At 35.1% G+C, this 19,174-nt stretch overlaps 1 protein-coding gene across 2 annotated transcripts in view; it reads left to right on the top strand.

The window, feature by feature from the left end:
• The window catches only part of LOC149539584 (uncharacterized), a 44,789-nt gene extending 25,888 nt beyond the window's left edge, over positions 1–18,901 (top strand). For both annotated transcript variants that reach the window (XM_089800816.1, XM_089800817.1), the window contains exon 4: positions 18,420–18,901. In XM_089800816.1, coding sequence (XP_089656942.1) covers positions 18,420–18,794 — 375 coding nt within the window. In that variant the 3' untranslated portion in view covers positions 18,795–18,901. The remainder of the gene's footprint in view (positions 1–18,419) is intronic.
• The last annotated feature ends 273 nt before the right edge of the window (positions 18,902–19,174 follow it).

A 19,174-nucleotide genomic window follows, 5' to 3' on the forward strand; every position in this document is an offset into this window, starting at 1 on the left:
TCGACTTCAAAATATAAAGAGATAATATGTCTCTCTGACTTCCAAGAAGTCGTAACATAAAAGAAGTGTCTTGGCTCTTGGACGCCAAATAAATATGCCAAGTGTTTCAATTGGTTTCAAGTAAGAAAATGAATAAAAAGATGGAAAAAGATTTGAAGGTTATAAATCGAAAGTAATTATGGTTTATATCTAATTACGTGCACGTAAATATACTTATGAGGTGACATCATATTATTATAAAAAATAATATTATGGTGTGACTTTATTCTTATATTTATGTGTACGTACGTAGGTATTTATTATAATGATGTGGAAAGATTAATCAAAACTTTTGAGGTACGTATTATATTTTAGTTAAATTATTTTATGTTTAAAATGTTTACTTAATAGCTCATGCGGGTCCTTCAATTGTATTCTGAAGTTCAAGTCGCTAGGTCCTTAGCAAGGCAATTTAAAGTCATACCTGTCAATCTAATGATTGGATTGAGTTAGTATCCCATTTCGTTGATCCTGCTTAGCAATGCTCCCCCCCTTCATCTTCTTCTGCAATCACTTGTGCAATATTTCCACAATAATAATAAGTTCCATAATAATTTTCATATTAACATTTAAAAAATTTAATTATTAACCATAATTCCAAAATCAAGTTACTGCTAAACATCACATGACAAAAAATGGATAACGACTATCTTCATTTAATAGTTAATACAACAGATATAAATAACTACCTACTTCACATGATTATGAATGAAAAATCCGTTCAGTCTAACGGCTATAAATAAATTTAAAATTAGGTCAAAATTTGGGATGTAACACGCCGACACATAAATGCGCCCCAAGTATTGCAACAGTCCATCGGACTCCAGGAAATAACTTGAAAACCTCCCCCCAGACTCAATATCTGATCTCACCACCTGATACCACGTGTCACTAGGTAAGACCTCCAAGATACAGCCCCGTAAATCCACTTCCAATGACAAAACTAATATATCATGTTGTTTCCTACTCAAGGCATCTGCAACTACATTCTCTTTCCCTTTGATGTAGTGAACATCAAAATCATATTCACACAAAAACTCCATCTAGCGTCACTGTCGTGCATTTAGGTTTGGCTGAGTAAAGATATACTGCAATTTACAATGATCACTATGCAACTCAAACTTGTGTCCCAAAAGGAAATTTCTCCAGTGCACAAGCACATGCACAACTGCCGCAAGTTCCAAATCGTGAGTGGGGTAGTTAAGCTCATGGTCCATGAGTTTTCTAGACTCATATGCAATCACATGTCCATCCTGCATTAACACTGCACCTACACCCTCCAATGATGCATTTGTGCAAAACATAAAATCACCTATAAGATTAGGCACCATAAGGACTGGCGCACTGGTCAGTCGCTCCTTCAGAGCCTCAAACGTTGACTCACACTGATCTGACCAAACATATTTCTTTCCTTTCTGTTGAAGAGAATTGATAGGATGAGCCACTCGTGAGGTCCTTTATGAATCGACAGTAGTAACCAGCCAATCCCATAAAACTACGAACCTCAGAAACACTAGTGGGTGCCGACCAATGCATGATAGCTTGGATTTTCTCCCGATCCACTGCCATACCATCACCTGTAATGATATGCCCCAAATACTTCACCTCAGATTGGAAGAATCCACATTTACCCAAGTTGCCATACAACTGATGGTTTTGTAAGCACTACAACACCTGGCGTAAATGGACCTCGTGCTCTTCAATAGTTTTAGAATAGATCAATATGTCGTCTAAGAAAACAAGGACACACCAATCGAGGTACGTGCTAAATAATCCATCCATCAAACTCAAACACCGATGGCGCATTGGTTAACTCAAAGGGTACAACTGTAAGCTCATAATGCCCATAGCGTGTATGAAAAACTGTTTGATGAATGTCATCCTCATGAATCCGAAGCTGATGGTATCTCGACTTAAGATCAATCTTCGAGAACACTCTTGCTCCTTTCATTTGATCAAACAAGTCATCAATCCTCGACAAGGGGTACCGGTTCTTCACTGTCACCTTATTCAGTTACCGGCAATCAATGCATAAACGTAATGACCCATCTTTCTTCTTCACAAAGATGACTGGTGCACCCCATGGGGATACACTAGGACGAATATGGTCCTTGGCCAATAATTCCTCCAACTACAATCTGAGCTCACTCAACTCCTAAGTAGTCATATGATAAGGTCATGAAATAGGCTCCACTCTTGGAATTAGATCAATACGAAAATCAATGTTGCGTTCTAGTGGCAAACTTGGTATTTCGTCAGGGAATACGTCAGCATACTCACGAAGGAGTGGCTGATTGTCCAACGTCACCCCACGGCTCTCAGCCTCCTTGAGGTCTCTGACAAAGACCACAAACATCTGACATTACAATACTTTATTGATCAGTAATAGTAGCAGTCTGATATTACAATGCTCACAAAAAAGCTTTTCTTGCTAAATGAACAAAATAATGATAACTCACTGTACTCAACTGCTCTCAGATACGATAAAACATAGCAAGCACAGGACTCTGTCATACAGCAAGTAATATGCTACTATCAAGAAAGAGCGGACTCTTCATTGTCTATGATAATGAAGAGTTTTCTGTTACTACACAAGGGATGCCATGGCATGTAGCCTTTCATTGACCTCAAGCAACTTAAGTGCCAAGTAAAACCGACCACATTTCATAGTAGAAAGTGACTCTTCAATAACTCATATGATGAGAACATGAACTGTTCAGTTGCCTCTATAGAGTGAGCTTTCCATTCAGCACCTTTAGATTGTTAAGTTTCTGCCCAGAAATAAAAATAAACAGCAATAAGAATTAACAAAACATGAACAAAAGGTACACAGATTATCCTGCGAAATCCCTTCCACTTGAAGGGAAAAACCCAGCCACACCAGCAAAATATGTTTTTTATTGATGAAGAAATTTTTTTAAGTACAAGGCTTTCACTTGATTGCTTACAATAAACTGAGCAATCACATAAAAAGATTAAAATGAGACTCTTCAGATTACACATGAAGGTCTCTTCAAATTTCTAATACAAGACACTTCATATTTTTACATATTCAACACTTCATATTTCCATACGCATGCCTATTTGCATGATGTATGACACATGTCTTTTTATATAAAACCAGTGCTTGCACCATTCAAGGGTGCAAGAGTGAAGCTGATAGCCTTGTATATCTTTAATGATGTTTTTGAATAGCTATTACTATTTTTTTTTGTGATAATTAAGTTTTCTAATTCTACTAAAATATGTGATAGAATATTTGTTCTCTCTCTCTCTATCGGCACAATAGATGATAGACAAAAACTATACCCTAACACAATGTAGGTGCAAATAAATATATGCATATAGTTCTAAGAAGCCAAAGATGGAGAGATAAAGAGAGGGCATACAAGAGCGAGAGAGTGTGTACTAAGAGGGTTAGGAATAAGTAGAGATAGGGAACAAGAAATGTCTATCTTCCTAACTATCATTCGTGTATGAAATAGATAGCCCAGCCAAGTCCCCTAAACAAAAAAGTGTGGTTGTCCATATGTCCTCTTTCATACATATTCTTTTCTCTATCCTACTATTATTGTGTTCATTGTGATTGTGTGATAAATGTAGGAAAAATCATAGAGAATAATGGGTTAGTGCATGACCGATACTTCTTATTTTTCTTGTCCTTTTAATTCTACAATCCTCAACTATCGATTATATATTATTAGAAATGTTTGTTCTTTTTACTTACCTCCCCTCTACCTTTTTATCCTCCTACTTCACATTTTTCTTCTTGCAGTTCATCCATCCCTTCTCATCCTCATATCCTTCTCTACCTCCTTTATCTTTTCTCCTTTTTATTGTTCCCTTCCCTTTTTTTTTGCCTCCTCATTTTTACAATCTTACAAAAAAATTGAAAGTATATGTTGTAAATTGATTATCACAATTACTATGTATGAAGATAATTATTAGTTTTCTTCTTCCCCTCTCCTGCCCTGCCCTTCCCCATTTTCTACTCCTACTTTTTATTCTTCTTCTGGTTTTAATTCTGCAATCCTAATTATTGAATATTTATTATTAGAAATGCTTGGTTTTCTCCTCCTTCCCTCCCAAATTGTCTACTTCTCCTTATTCTTCTTCTTCCACTTCATTCTCCCCTTCTCATTATCCTTCTCGCCCCTTCTGTGCCTTCTCCTTCCCCTTTTCTAATAATCCATGTCTATGTAGGAAGAATTGTGATTTGCTAACTACAATAAAATATGTGGAGCCATAAAATATGTGGGATGATCATTTATAAAAATATAAAAATAAATTATAAATGAGAAATAGGATTTATTTTATGCAAATAATATTTAAAAAAAAATTGATTATGAATGAGAAATAAAATTTATTTTTGACAATTCATTTCAATTTTATTTAAAAATTACATACTAGAATCGGAATTTAAGAAATAATATGCTAAAATTTTCAATTTATTTTAGCTTTTTTACAATTTTTTATATAAAATAATTGAAAACTTCATAGAGTTGTTTGTAAGAAAGTTAACTAAATAAATTCCCTTTCGTTGTTTCCAAATAAGTTACCACTCTACTAACGTACATATAGATATCATGAAATAATAATAATTTACAATGCTCATGATTAGTGTTTCTAATAAAAAATGCAAATCTAAAAAGCTTAGAAAAGTTAAGTTGTATAAATCTAGAATGCATTGAATCTTGTGTACAATAGTGCTCTACAGACAATGTAGATTGATTCCTTTGGAAATGAACATATAAATTCAGTAGTAAAGTTATAAAAGAGAGAGTGGGGAACACAGGAAAAGTGTAAGAAATTCTATTTAATATGGCAAAAAGCTTGATAGCCTAGAGCTGCTTTGTGTAAATCCATTGTTTAGGTCATCACCAACTTGTGTCGCGAATCCTAATGAGATTGCCAACATGGTATAAAACTAAACACAAATTAGAACAATCCTACAGATGTTTTCCAACGTATCTGACCATTTACCAAAATGGAAAAGAGTGGTACATTTGACTTTTCCTGTATTTATGAATACCTAAAGAAAATTTTCTTTGAGATTGATTTAAAAGGAATCCGAAACCCTAATCTTCGTCTCTATTAATATCTTCGTCTCTATTAATAATGCTTATGACGATTTACAAATCTTACTTGTGCTACTATAGAGTTTTCGGCAAGATCGATTTCAGGTGATTCAAACCCTAATAGTTATTGACAACGATCAATTTGATCACGTTTCACGAAGGGGATGTGCATAATTATAAATTTTCCATCGTTACAAAGCGTGTCTGCATTAATGTAAAGTTTCTATCAATATAATTTCATCCCAATCCAAATTGTGGTCTCTGTCAATATTAAAGATCTTGAATACAATTTAAAGTCCACCTGCAGTAAAGTATTTTTTCCATCGTGGCTCTATTTAGGAAGTGCTATCACCAAAGCTAAGATGTCCTTTTTGGCGTATGATAACTTGACCAAAAAATCTGAAATTTGACCATTTTCTCGTTATGATGGCATTCAACACCACCGGATTGTCATAACAATTCAATAGCAAGTCTGATACTAATAAGCCTATCGACTTAATTATCTTCAATATTATCACAAAAATATCTTTTTCAACTAAAGATGACCATAACGGTCATAACAAACATGTTTCTATTTCATAAAATCAAAGATAAAGAACTCTATCGCAACTACTATCTTCACCACTCCCTCTTAGCAAGAGAGAAATCTTTAGTAAGGGAGGCACACATAGCTGCAACCAAAGATGGTAAAACATCACATAACACATGTTATCTCAGCATACCTTAATTCACCATAGTTACTTCAAAAGAACATAAAATTAAAGTCATGGAGTCACACACATGCCTATATGCAGAGGGTGATTCACCATACCTACTTGAAGAGGGTGGAATGAGAGGTTTCACCTCAAACTTCTCCTAGAGAAGAATACATATCCACCATGCCTACTCGCAAAGGGTGGAACAAGGGATTTCACCTCAAACTTCTTCTAAAGAAGAATGCATTTCCACCATGCCTACTAGCAGAGGGTGGTCCACCGTACCTACTCGCAAAGGGTGGAACGAGGGCTTTCACCTCAGTCTTCTCCTAGAGAAGAATGCATTAATTAACAAGGGATTGCACCTCGAACTTCTCTCACAGAGAAGAACTCATTCTCAAGGGACTGTTTAAATGCCGAGACTCCCTCTCAATAGGGGCAGCAAACTCACTGTTTTTATTAGCACAATAAATCAGAGTTGATTCCAATGTTGACCAAACAATGAGTATTAGCAGTCACACTGCTACATGAGCTAGTTGATTCTCAGCAAAAGGATTTGGCACTTTCCCTCTGTTGATCAAGCTCCCTCTGAATCTTAATTCCTTGTCTTAGAATAAATTGATCACAGTGACAAACTGTATAGATTCTTCCTCTTTAAAGAAGACATGTGACACCAAATCAGTCCCATGGCTGAAGTAGTGTCCTCATGTTCATTTTAACAGCCTGGATGATCTTTCATTTAATCGCTCAAATCAGGCAACTTCTTGATGCAAGCAATGCTGAACTTTAGATCCTCTTCATCAAATTCAACCTTGTTAATAGGACTGTGTACAGTGCTCCAATCTGCACTCCTATAGTGCATCCTGGGACCTTTGCAACAAGCCTGGAATGACAAGTCACCTTACACCACTTCCAGGTAGCCAATCTGAAATGCACTGTTAACTGGAGAAAGAATTTTGAATCCCTCACCAATCGGGATGTGCACAAGACTACTAGCACAGAGAATTAAGCTTGAAATTCATGACAGCAACAAAGATTGTCAAGAATAACACCAACGCCAAATTTGAACATGCTTTAGCTTTAACACTGAAATTATCCCACCGCACCATGGAGTTTGAACAAGAATCAGCTGTCTCTAGATCCACCAAGAAACCATCACATGATAGGATCTCACACCAAGTGATCTCTAAGAATTTGAATCCCATACAAAGAACACACCAAAATACTCCACATCAAGTCATATAATTCAGCATGAAGCTCACTGACAATGTTCAGGCTTATACTAGCAACATACACCAAGATTTCACATGATCCGGCTTCTTCCATACCAGAGTATCCTCTTCTTCCATGTCTGATCCAGCTTCAAGATTTCATACTAGATGTTGCTCCATGCATTTGGGTTTGACTCTTCTTCAAGAATCTTGGCTCAGGCTGCAATCTCTTATCACCCTATTGCTTCTCAATTTGTCCTAGAGCATTTTAGGAGAGATTAGTAGAAGTTCATAGAATCATACTATCATGAAGAGAAATATATAGATCAATGCTAAAAGCATATGTTATCCCCGGCATGAATTCAAATTAACTAAAATTCACGATCCATATTCAAAGAGATAAAAATACTTAAAGAGTGCCTATACTTATCTTTCAAATGTGTTAATCATTCCTTTGTTAGCAGCAAAGTCAATAGATTAGATGAAAACGAAAATCAGTTGGGATTGCTTTGCAGGTGCAGCACACATGAAATTTACCTCTCCAACCTCTGTTGGAGCTTCTTGTTAAGGCTGAGATGATATAGATTCTCCTCAATCCAATCCGCAGCAACCTGGACATACTATGGTCGACATTAGTTGACCTGCAAATTTGGCAGCTTTCAAATGGGACAAAATTTCCTTGTCGTGGTCTCCAGAACACCCAACACAACCTCAAAATGCCCAGCCGCGTCTCTCCTTGGTGACAAGGATCAACAACGTACACCTTTAACCTTGGAGTTATTCGATCTCTCTTTTATGCACCTCATATACTCAGAAATAATGCAATGGATAACACTTGACTTAGACAACCACCAAAATTAAAACTGCAGGTCCATAACTTATATTTCTGCCAGAAAATGATTAATGCCATCTCAGAAATTAAATCATTGCAGTCTCATGCCAAGAGGTGACTTTTACCTTGGCTGTGATCTGTATGCAAATAACATCCACTGCCTTTGCAATAGCCTCTGACTTAGCTTCTTCACAGACATACATTTCTCATAATCCTTAAACATTTGTTGACGCTCATTTTAATCCATGATAAAAGAGTTAATACATATGCGATGAATGAAAGAAGACCCCCTGAGTTCTTTGAAATGCATAAACTGAAGCTCAAATCAGTAGCTTTGGTAACAAGTCTCAGACCCCATCACGGCAATATGTATTCTAATTTCCTCTGTAGTCCGCCTGGTTGGAAGGATAATCTGAGAGAATATCCAGAAGATGGGATACAATGATCTAGAATATGGGTGTTAGGCAGAGCAAAAATATACAGAAGTGTGATTGCACCAGCATATAATCCTTAAACTTTGGCAACCTACTTTCAAGTCTAATTGAAGAAGTTCTCCAACCATAATAAAGGCCAACAAGGAAGCACATAGACATGATGAAAGAAAGAAGAATCAAAGGCTACTGTTAAGAAAAATGCCCCATAACAAATACAGACTGCACGATACAAAAAGCAAATCTTCTGACCCACGTAGCCGGAATCAACGACGACACATATAACATATAACCATAATTTAATAAAATCAAACACGACAGCTGTGGGAACGCAGAAACTTTGCTGATACGAAGCAAAGAATCCACAAAGAGAAAAGAATCTCCGAAGCAGTTATGAAAGAAGATGGCGATTAACAGGTATGATCAATCTGACAATTAAAAGAAATAAAATTCACTGATTTTTTAGAGGAACGGACAAGAAGATCTGTAGGACCAAGATCTAAAGTTTCACTTACATCAATAAGAGAGCAAAACCAAAAACTAAATAAAAAATGTCTGAAAACAAACTTTGATGATAGCTACATTCTCCACATCGAAGCCAAATATGAGTATGAAAACTGACTCAATGGTTGAATCAAGAGATCAAAAGAAAATAAAAACAATAAGAGAATGGTCAACCATGTGTTGATGTATAGCATCAGTAGAAGTAATGATGTTCATCAACATGTGCAAATCTGTATCAGGTTTATCTGATAACAGTCATTGATGTTACCTATATATATATGGTTGTCTTAACTTGTATTAGATGATTGATAATATTATTAGCAGTCAGTATCATGTTCAGATTATCGGCAGACATCTTAACATGTTCGGGTTATATGCCATCGGGAGTCTTGTGGTAATACCGATTATGTTGGTTCAGTGTAACTAACATTAGTTAGTTGTGCCTCCGTAGAGTCTCATACTTATATAAACAAGTGCAGACCGATGGGAATGTCATCAATCCAAGGCATCACAGACCCAGCGATCTGCACATTAATCTTTCATAATATATTCTAAGCATTCTCCTCTTTGATCTGATTTGGAAGACTACCACCATATTCATTCTACAGTCTGTGTTATCAGCGATATACATTGAAGGATATCCTGCATCTTAGCAACTAGAGATCATTCATCATTCGAAGAAGAAATCTGCACTGCAGTTACTCAAGTAAGAATATCTATTGTTATTCATATCTATTGTAATAGTTTTATCTATCGGAGATCACTGTAATAGTTTTATCTATTGGAGATCACTAAAACTGACATGGTATCAGAGCCATTCTGATAAGAAAATCTATTACTCAGAATTGAATCTAAAGTCTTAGATTTACAAAATTTAAATTATATTCTTAAATCAAAATGGTGAATCATGTAAGGTTAGAAGATAGGCTTGAGGGTGCATCAATTTTTTCATCATGGAAAATTAGAGTCATGATAATATTAAGAGAAATGGAATTAGAGGAGTATATTGAAACAAATACATCCATGCCTGAAAATGATCCAGAAAAAGTAACATGGAAAAGACACAATAACAAAGCAATGAAAATTATAATAGAGTCTATAAAAGATCATATTCTTCTATCCATATCTAGTTTCAAGACTGCATTTGAAATGTTCTCTACTATAAGAGATACATTTGAAATCAACAATACTTGTAGATTATTATCCCTAAAACAAGATCTACTATATATAAAGATGAAAAATGGAGAATCTATTACATCCTACTTTCTAAAGATTTCTGAATTAAAAGATCAACTTGCAACAATGGAAAATTGAGTTGATGACAAAGAATTCAGCATGATAGCACTAAGAGGTCTTCCTCTATCTTGAGAAACATTTATTTGAGGATTAAGCTCTTGACTTGAACTTCCTAAATTTGATTTAGTAAAAAATGGATGCACACAAGAAGAATCAAGATTAGTCTCAAGAGGGCTAAGTATAAATCAAGAGGGAGATATTCAAGCACTTCATGCAAATTCAAACAAGAAAAGAAAATTCAAACATAATAAAAGGGGAACTGACAAATGATATAAGAAACATGATTGGTTCAAAGTTAGATGTTTCAAATGTGATAAAATTGGTCACTCCCATAACTTCTGCTCTAAAAAGAAGAGAATTCAAGCAGCCTTAGTAGAAATCAAAGGAGAGGAAGTAGAGAAAGAAGAAAAAGAAAACTATGCTTTTTACTTAGCCCTTTCAAGCAAATTAAACTAAAACAACAACACTTGGATCATAGACAGTGGAGCATCTCGGCATATCACCAGTTTTAGAGACAATTTTGAAACTTTCTCAGAACACTCCTCAGGAGAAGTTACCAATGGAGATAACTCTACTCATCCCATCAAAGGCATTGGTTCCTGTTCAATTTATCTAAACTCAAGAATTACTTTCAACTCAAAAATGTTTTATATGTAGTTGGAATAAAAAGAAATCTAGTCTCTATTTTTGGCCTTGTTAATCAAGGACTTAGAATCACTTTTCAAGAGGACAAAGTCCTATCTTGGCCAAAGAACTATAATATCAAGAAAGCCATTTCCATCAGATTAAGAGATGGAAGTCTATATAAACTTTGTAATAATCAAAACCTAGCTCTTAGTTATGAAACATCAAATTCAACCGAAATTTGGCATAGGAGGCTAGGTCACCTTCACTATCGTGCATTATCATCCATAAGAAAAAATTGTAAAAGATCTACCTAGTTTCAAAATTGATCACTTAATCATTTGCAAAGGATGTGCTTTAGGCAAAAACACTAAGCAATCATTTCCTAAAAGTGTTCACAAATCAAAATCCATTCTTGAACTGATTCACACTGACCTTTGCGGTCCTATGTCTATATCTTCTCTTAACAGGTGCCTCTTTTATGTAATTTTTATTGATGATTACCCTAGAAAAACTTGGATCTACTTTCTGAAACAGAAATAATCAGTCGAAGTACTATCAAAATTCAAAGAATTCAAAGCCCTAGTTGAAAATCAGTCAGGACAGAAAATAAAAATTCTAAGGTCAGACAATGGAGTTGAATACATCTCTGAAACTTTTAAAAACTTTTGTATTGCTGTTGGGATTAAGAGGGAGTTTTTTGTACCATCCTCAACAAAATGAAGTTGTTGAATGTAAAAATAAATCAATTGTTGAATCAGCCAGAGCAATGATGCACGATCAAAACCTTCATACTTCTTTCTGGGCTAAAGCATCTAACATTGTAGTCTACATTCAAAACAGATGTCCACACTCAGTATTAGAGAACACCACTCCTGAAGAAGTATTTACGGTCATTAAACCAGATCTAAGTCATCTAAGAATATTTGAATGTCTTGTTTATATCCACATTCCTAAAGAGAAAAGAACAAAACTAGAACCATTCAGAAAGAAGGGGATACTCATTGAAACAACAAAAGGCTACAGGGTCTTCATTCCAGGTCAAAGAACAATTGAGATTAGTAGAGATGTGAAATTTGAAGAAGATATCGCCTTTAATATTTCTAGAAACAGTGATGAATCTATTATTGAATCTATTCCTGAAGTAGATGAAAATCACCAAGCAGAAATTGAGAGGGAGAATGATATTGAACCATCCTCTACCACTACATCTAATCATGAAGATTTTGAAAATGTCAACAATAAAAAGAGGCCACTTTGGGCCAGTAAAATGATAGAAGAAAATTAGGTTGATCCTGATGAAGTGATTTGAGAAAGTAAAAGAACAATAAATCAATCATGTTATGTTGCATTATTAACTGAACTCATAAAAACTGAACCTTCAAATGTTAAAGAAGCACTTTCAAATCAGTCTTGGAAAGAAGCAATGATTGAAGAATATAACTCTATACTAAAAAATGATGTATGGGATCTTTACCGAGACCTAAAAACAAATCAGTCGTTTCTTCTAAATGGTTGTTTAAAATTAAGCATGCATTTGATGGCAGCATTGAAAAGTACAAAGCCAAATTCATAGCACGTGGTTTCTCACAGAAAGAAGGCATCGATTATGAAGAAACATTTGCACCAGTTGCTAGATATACTTAAGTTAGAATCATCTTGGCTATTGCAGCATCCAAAGGATGGAAGGTTCATCAAATGGATGTTAAAACAACATTCTTAGATAACAAAATTGAAGAAGAAGTTTATATTGAGCAACCAGAAGGATTCAACACTCATGATAACAAAATTCATGTTTGTAAATTAAAGAAAGTTTTATATGGTCTCAAACAGGCTTCCAGAGCGTGGTATGAAAGGATAGACAACTATCTAATGATGTTAGGATATTCTAAAAATGAAGCTGATCCTAACTTATACTTCAAAATAGATGGTGATGATATGATTATTCTTGTGTTATACGTTGATGATTTGTTAATAACAGGTGAAGAACATCTCATAAAGAAATGCAAACAAGAGCTCACAACAGAGTTTGAAATGAAAGATTTAGGTCTTCTTCACTACTTTTTGGGATTGGAAGTCTGGCAACAGGACAACTACATCTTTCTGAATTAAGGAAAATATACAGTTGACATTTTAACAAAATTTGGAATGATGGAATGTAAACCAACTTCTACTCTTATGGAAGTCAATCTACACAAGTTGAAGGATGATATGATCAAATTAGAACCTATAGATTCTACTTACTACAGGCAGATTATTGGATCTTTAATATATTTGGTGAATACTGGTCTATACATATGTTATGCTACTAACACCTTGAGTCAGTTTATGCGTGCACTAAAGAAGATACATCTACATGTCGCTAAATACATTTTGAGATATCTAAAGGGTACTATTGGCATGGGAATCAAATATGATAAAGTCAACATCAAACTTCATGGATATTCCGATTCTGATTGGGTAGGCATTCCTACTGAACGTAAGAGTACTTCTAAATGTTACTTCAGTCTATTATTTGGTATGGTTTCTTGTTTCAGTAGAAAACAGTCTTTAGTTGTATTAAGTTCTACCGAAACATAATACATTGCATCTTCCTTGGGTGCTAGAGAAGTGGTATGCTATGGAAGTTGTTAGTAGATTTGTTCAAAGGACCTTTGAAGCCCACCGTGATTCATTATGATAATCAAAGCTGCATCAAGCTTTCAGCTAATCCAATTTTTCACAATCATTCCAAACATATTGAAATTTTTTACCACTACATTAGAGATACAGTGGATTGAGGGATCGTTCAATTGGAGTACATCAGTACTAATGAGCAAACAACAGATATCTTTACTAAGCCTCTTGCTAAAGTGAAGTTGAAATACTTCAGAGGAAAACTTGGTATGATTAAAGTGTAATATTGAATATTGAATTTAAGTTTTCAATTCATGTGAGTTTATGCTTCTATTGTTGTTTAGTCGCATTTGATGTGTAATGAAAGGTGACAATCTTTCATGGACATATATATTCAGAAGGTAATCATTTGTAAGGTGACGATCTTGCAAATGATAGGCCTGTTATCATGGACATCTCTAGATATTGTTTTAGTGTAATATTGAATATTGAATTTACGTTTTCAATTCATGTGAGTTTATGCTTCTATTGTTGTTTAGTCGCATCAGATATGTAATGAAAGGTGACAATCTTTCATGGACATATATATTCAGAAGGTAATCATTTGTAAGGTGACAATTTTGCAAATGATAGGTCTGTTATCATGGACATCTCTAGATATTGTTTCGGACGATTAGAGATCATAGATAACAAATCCATTATGTTATCATGGACATCTCTAAATATTGTTTTGGACAATTAGAGATCATAGATAACGCTTTCATTATGATTACTCTAGATATTCTTTTAGACAATTAGAGATCATACATATATGTTATGATAGTGTTCATAGCATGGTGATTTTAATTATTTGACTGGTCACTATTTTAGAGTGTTAAGATCAGATAAAGTGTTTAGATATTCTATTCTGAAATCTAAAGGTGTATTACTTCTCCCTTGCTAAGAGGGAGTGTTGATGTATAGCATCAGTAGAAGTAATGATGTTCATCAACATGTGCAAATCTGTATCAGGTTTATCTGATAACAGTCATTGATGTTACCTACATATATATATGTTTAGATAATTGTCTTACTTGTATTAGATGATTGATAATATTATCGGCAGTCAGTATCATGTTTAGATTATCGGCAGACATCTTAACATGTTGGGGTTATATGCCATCGGGAGTCTTTTGGTAATACTGATTATGTTGGTTTAGTGTAACTAACATTAGTTAGTTGTGCCTCCCTAGAGGCATGACCCTGCCTGGCCAAAGGCCACGTAGAGTCATGACTCGACGGGGCATGACCCTTCTCATACTTATATAAACAAGTGCAGACTGATGGGAATGTCATCAATTGAAGGCATCACAGACCCAGTGATCTGCACATTAATCTTGCAGAATATATTCTAAGCATTCCCCTCTTCGATCTGATTTGGAAGACTATCACCATATTCATTCTACAGTCTGTGTTACCAGCGATATACATTGAAGGATATCCTGCATCTCAGCAACTACAGATCATTCATCATTTGAAGAACAAATCTGCACTGCAGTTATTCAAGTAAGAATATCTATTGTTATTCATATTTATTGTAATAGTTTTATCTATCAGAGATCACTAAAACTAACACCATGAACATACCGGAGCAGACGGCACCCTGCCAGTCAGTCGGTATCGCCAGGGACTGAAGATTGAACATTGCTATCTCCATGATGTGGTATGGTGTCGATCTGAATCCTTAAAATTTCCTCCATCTTGTGACACTTACTCTGTCAAGCGGTGCCTGTACACATGCTCTGACATGGAGAATAATCTGCATGTTGCGCTTTGACATCTCTGCTCTCCTCTGCTCTGAATCTCTTGGCTTAATGTTCTTTAAATGAATCTACAATAGATATGCTGTCTTTTGAAACAAATTTGTCCACCACACAAGTTCCTTGATTACGGTCAAGGTTGAGATTGAAGAGTTCCGCTCAAACATTGAGCAGTCGACAATTACCACTGCATGTCTATTCACTCAATAACACGAGCTCCATTTCTGTCTGTATTTCTCCTCTGTCTTCCTAAATATTGATGAATGTGCTAAAGAAGGAGTTCATTGCAGGAAATATATAAAGTCTGATGGTTTTGAGAGCAATACCCAACAAACCAGATGAGAATTACCATAATACACTATCCTAGTGTCTCTACAAAAAAATTCAATAACAGAAGAAAGGATGCGGAGGGCATTGAATACTTGCCCAACACGACTACATCGCTGCAGAGAAAAGAAGAAAAAATAGAGGCAAAAGGCCCTGAACATAAACCATTGAATTCTTCTCAATGATGCTCAAGCAAAAGACCACAAATGAAGTGCGTTCTCCTCCTTCATAAGCTCTGACAGAGCAGTAGCCTTGATAATAAAAATAAAAAAGAAGAGTCAAGGCAACGCCATGAGACCATGGTACACTGTCCCTCCAATAAACCTTCCAAAGGATATTGGCTCTCAAACCAGTTTCAGAAATCATAAAACTCTTTTTCTCTGTTAAAAATTCCTGCAAGAGAATAATCGCACATGCATACATAATTCGAAATCTCCTTCCTTGATAGTTTCCAAACATAGAAGGAAATAATATCAAAAGAGGCATGAATAAATCCTCTCACAGCTACAATAACTATCACATATGGTCTTTAAACAATTTTCTTATTGTTGTTATCAAACCTTGCTTTGATACCATGTTAAATTTTTGCCTAGAAATAAAAATAAACAGCAATAAGAACTAACAAAAACATGAACAAAAGACATGAGATTATCTTGGGAAAACCCTTCCACTCGAAGGGAAAAACCCAGCCACACCAGAAAAATGTCTTTTATTGATAAATAAAATGTTTAAGTACAAGGCTTTCACTTGATTGCTTACAATAAACTGGGCAATCACATAAATAGATTGAAATGAGACTCTTCAAATTATACATGAAGTCTCTTCAAATTTCTTATACAAGACCCTTCATATTTCTACATATTCAACACTTCATATTTCCATACGCACACCTATTTGCATGATAGATATATGACACATCTTTTTATATAAAATCATCTTAAATATTATCACAAAATGTCTCTTTCAGCTGAAGATGACCATATCAGTCATAACAGACATATTTCTATTTCATAAAATCAGAGATAAAGATCTCTATCACAGCTACAATCTTCAACATAAATAATGGGATACAAGAAAGAGTAATCGCTGGCATACAAGGAAGACGGTCAGCTGAACGTAACTTATGTCTTTATACGCAGCATGGACAATGAGGGACCAGCAAGCTGTAAGATGAAATGGCTTTCTCAGACGGAGAACACTATAGCAGGCATTAAAAATATCTCCTGAAGCTACATATCACTAACCGTAGGTATGCATAAAAGATTCAAAAGAATGTCAGAAACATTTTTGCTTGGGAGTCTTTAAAGTGTAATGCTACCATGATAACAACAATTTACCTTGTTCTTTTTGTCATCAACAACATATTGAATGCATAATAGAGAATTCAAGTGCAAAGAAACATAACATAATGACTGGAACATACCATATCCCTTGAAGAAACCTTAAATGGGGGAAATCTCTAGCAAGAGTAAGTTTAGAGATACTCTTTCGACTGTCTACCAGTCCTAATAAAGCTTCTAGGGCAAGGATAAGCTATGTCTTCACACACAAGCAGCTTAACAACAACTTGCAATAGATTCTTAAACCATGGAAATTCTAATTCTCTACTTAACAACAGTCAATATAGAACATGAATGCTTTTGGGAGGGTAATACCTAATATTGTTTGGAATGTTTTGTATATTTTGCATGACTTACATCCCTAATGGATTGTGTCCTCAACTAATTTTTGGGGCTAGGGCAATATCATGACATATCTTGGTGCTTTTTTTAAGGTGGTTAGTTTACTCATGGTCTATGCCCATTGTTTTCTAGTGCCACTCAATGCTTTCCTATTGTGATGTGGCCATAATTAAGTTCACATGGATTGAGGTTATTATTTTCTGAAGCATCTTCCTGTATGGTTTGTTCATAGAAAGGTTAAGCTAATGGATCAACTCTGGAATACAAAATTGAAGATCTCCTGTACCTTTTGTTGAGAGCATTGATATGCTATATAGAATTGTAATCCTATTTTTGAGATTAGGTACATTGAGTTTTCTTTGAAGCCTGAGTTTTTCCCAGAAGAGCCCTTTAAGGGATATGTCTAATTGCTTGTGTTATCTCTTAGTTGTTACTTTGTTGAAATCCTTATAGATATGGATGGACTTGTATTTTTTCTGTGATAGTTCTAAAGTGGATCTAGTATAGTTTCCTTTCATTAGCATCTCATACACTCTGTATATATAGACTCTTGCAATTTTCCCTAGTGCCTAAGAGAAAACCTAAGGTCAAAAACGTGAAGGGACCTCTGAAAAGCATTTCAAATTCCACCTCCAATTTGAATTGTGGTGAATATGCTGCTTTCATTGGGTTGTGTTATTTAAATTACCAAGATTGAAGCATTTTTTGCTGCTTTTGGTAGGTGGTAATTCACAATAGCTTTACATAAATGATTTTGGCACCTGCTCGGTCCAGTGAAGTTGTCTTTTTAGGTTTTGCACTTGGTTTAAACTTTAAATACCTGCATCTGCGACCCAAATTAACCTTACAATTTCCAGACCATTGCAATCATGAATTTTAGAAAAGTAGAGAGTCCAGACAGATAAATGATGAAATTCTCTGCAAAGAGGCAATTTCTTTTTTCCCATTGTTTTGGGTCATCCTTTTAAAGTGCCAATTTTGATCTAGCTCCACCATTGCTAATCTGCCGTGTGTCATTTGTAACTTGAATTTGACACATTTCTTGTATGTGGTTACTGAACATTTATGATTTATCACATTTGAAGTCTAAAATCATGTATATGTTTTATTTCATATCATCTGTCTTATATCCCTTTTGATCTGGTGTTCTGAACCACTGAGGCTCAGAATAGCTATATGGGGGGACTATTTGGTTGTAACTTTGCTTGACCATAGTTCTAATGATAGAAAGCATAAGAATTTTTGACATATATTGATCTGCTGATTCTTTTTAATATTTTGACAGCAAAGAAGAACATTCATACAGATGAGAACCAGTCTTAAAGTCGTGGATAACTCAGGAGCAAAGCGGGTGATGTGCATTCAGGCCCTCAAGTCGAGAAAAGGTGCTCGACTAGGGGATACAATAATTGCATCAGTAAAGGAAGCACATGCACGTGGCAAAGTCAAGAAGGGAGATGTGGTGTATTGTGTGGTTGTGCGTGCTGCTATGCAGCGACTAAGATGTGATGGGAGCCATATCAGGTTTGATGACAATGCCGTGGTTGTAGTTAGTAAACAGGGGGAGCCTGTTGGAACTAGAGTATTTGGCCCTGTACCCCATGAACTTCGAGAACGCAAGCATTTGAAAATTTTGACATTGGCAGAACATGTAGTTTGAGGCATGTTTGAATTCACATCATGTTTTGGTCGCTAAGCAATTATGCTTTTACTTTTCTTTAAACTTACAGAGATTTATTTGGTAATATATGGATTTTGTTTCCTGTACTTGATGTGCTGCCATATGGGTTCATAAAAGCCGTCTTATTTTTTAAAACTCTTTATGATTGGCATCCAAATTTTATGAAAATAGAAACTTAAAAGCTATAATGCATGTTCATTTATCTGGAGAGGAAACAATGAAGTTCAAAAATTATATTTTGTTGTCAGAATTATTGTTTGTACTCTGCTAAATTTGAAGAGTCATTATACTTATCAGGGGTTTCATATTTAAGATGTGTAAATCTGAGTGATGGAAGTTCAACTTTCGTCTGCAGATGG

Source organism: Cupressus sempervirens, chromosome 9, assembly GCF_028749045.1.
Source record: "Cupressus sempervirens isolate cs-2001-9-10 chromosome 9, ASM2874904v1, whole genome shotgun sequence".
Classification (NCBI taxonomy): domain Eukaryota; kingdom Viridiplantae; phylum Streptophyta; class Pinopsida; order Cupressales; family Cupressaceae; genus Cupressus; species Cupressus sempervirens.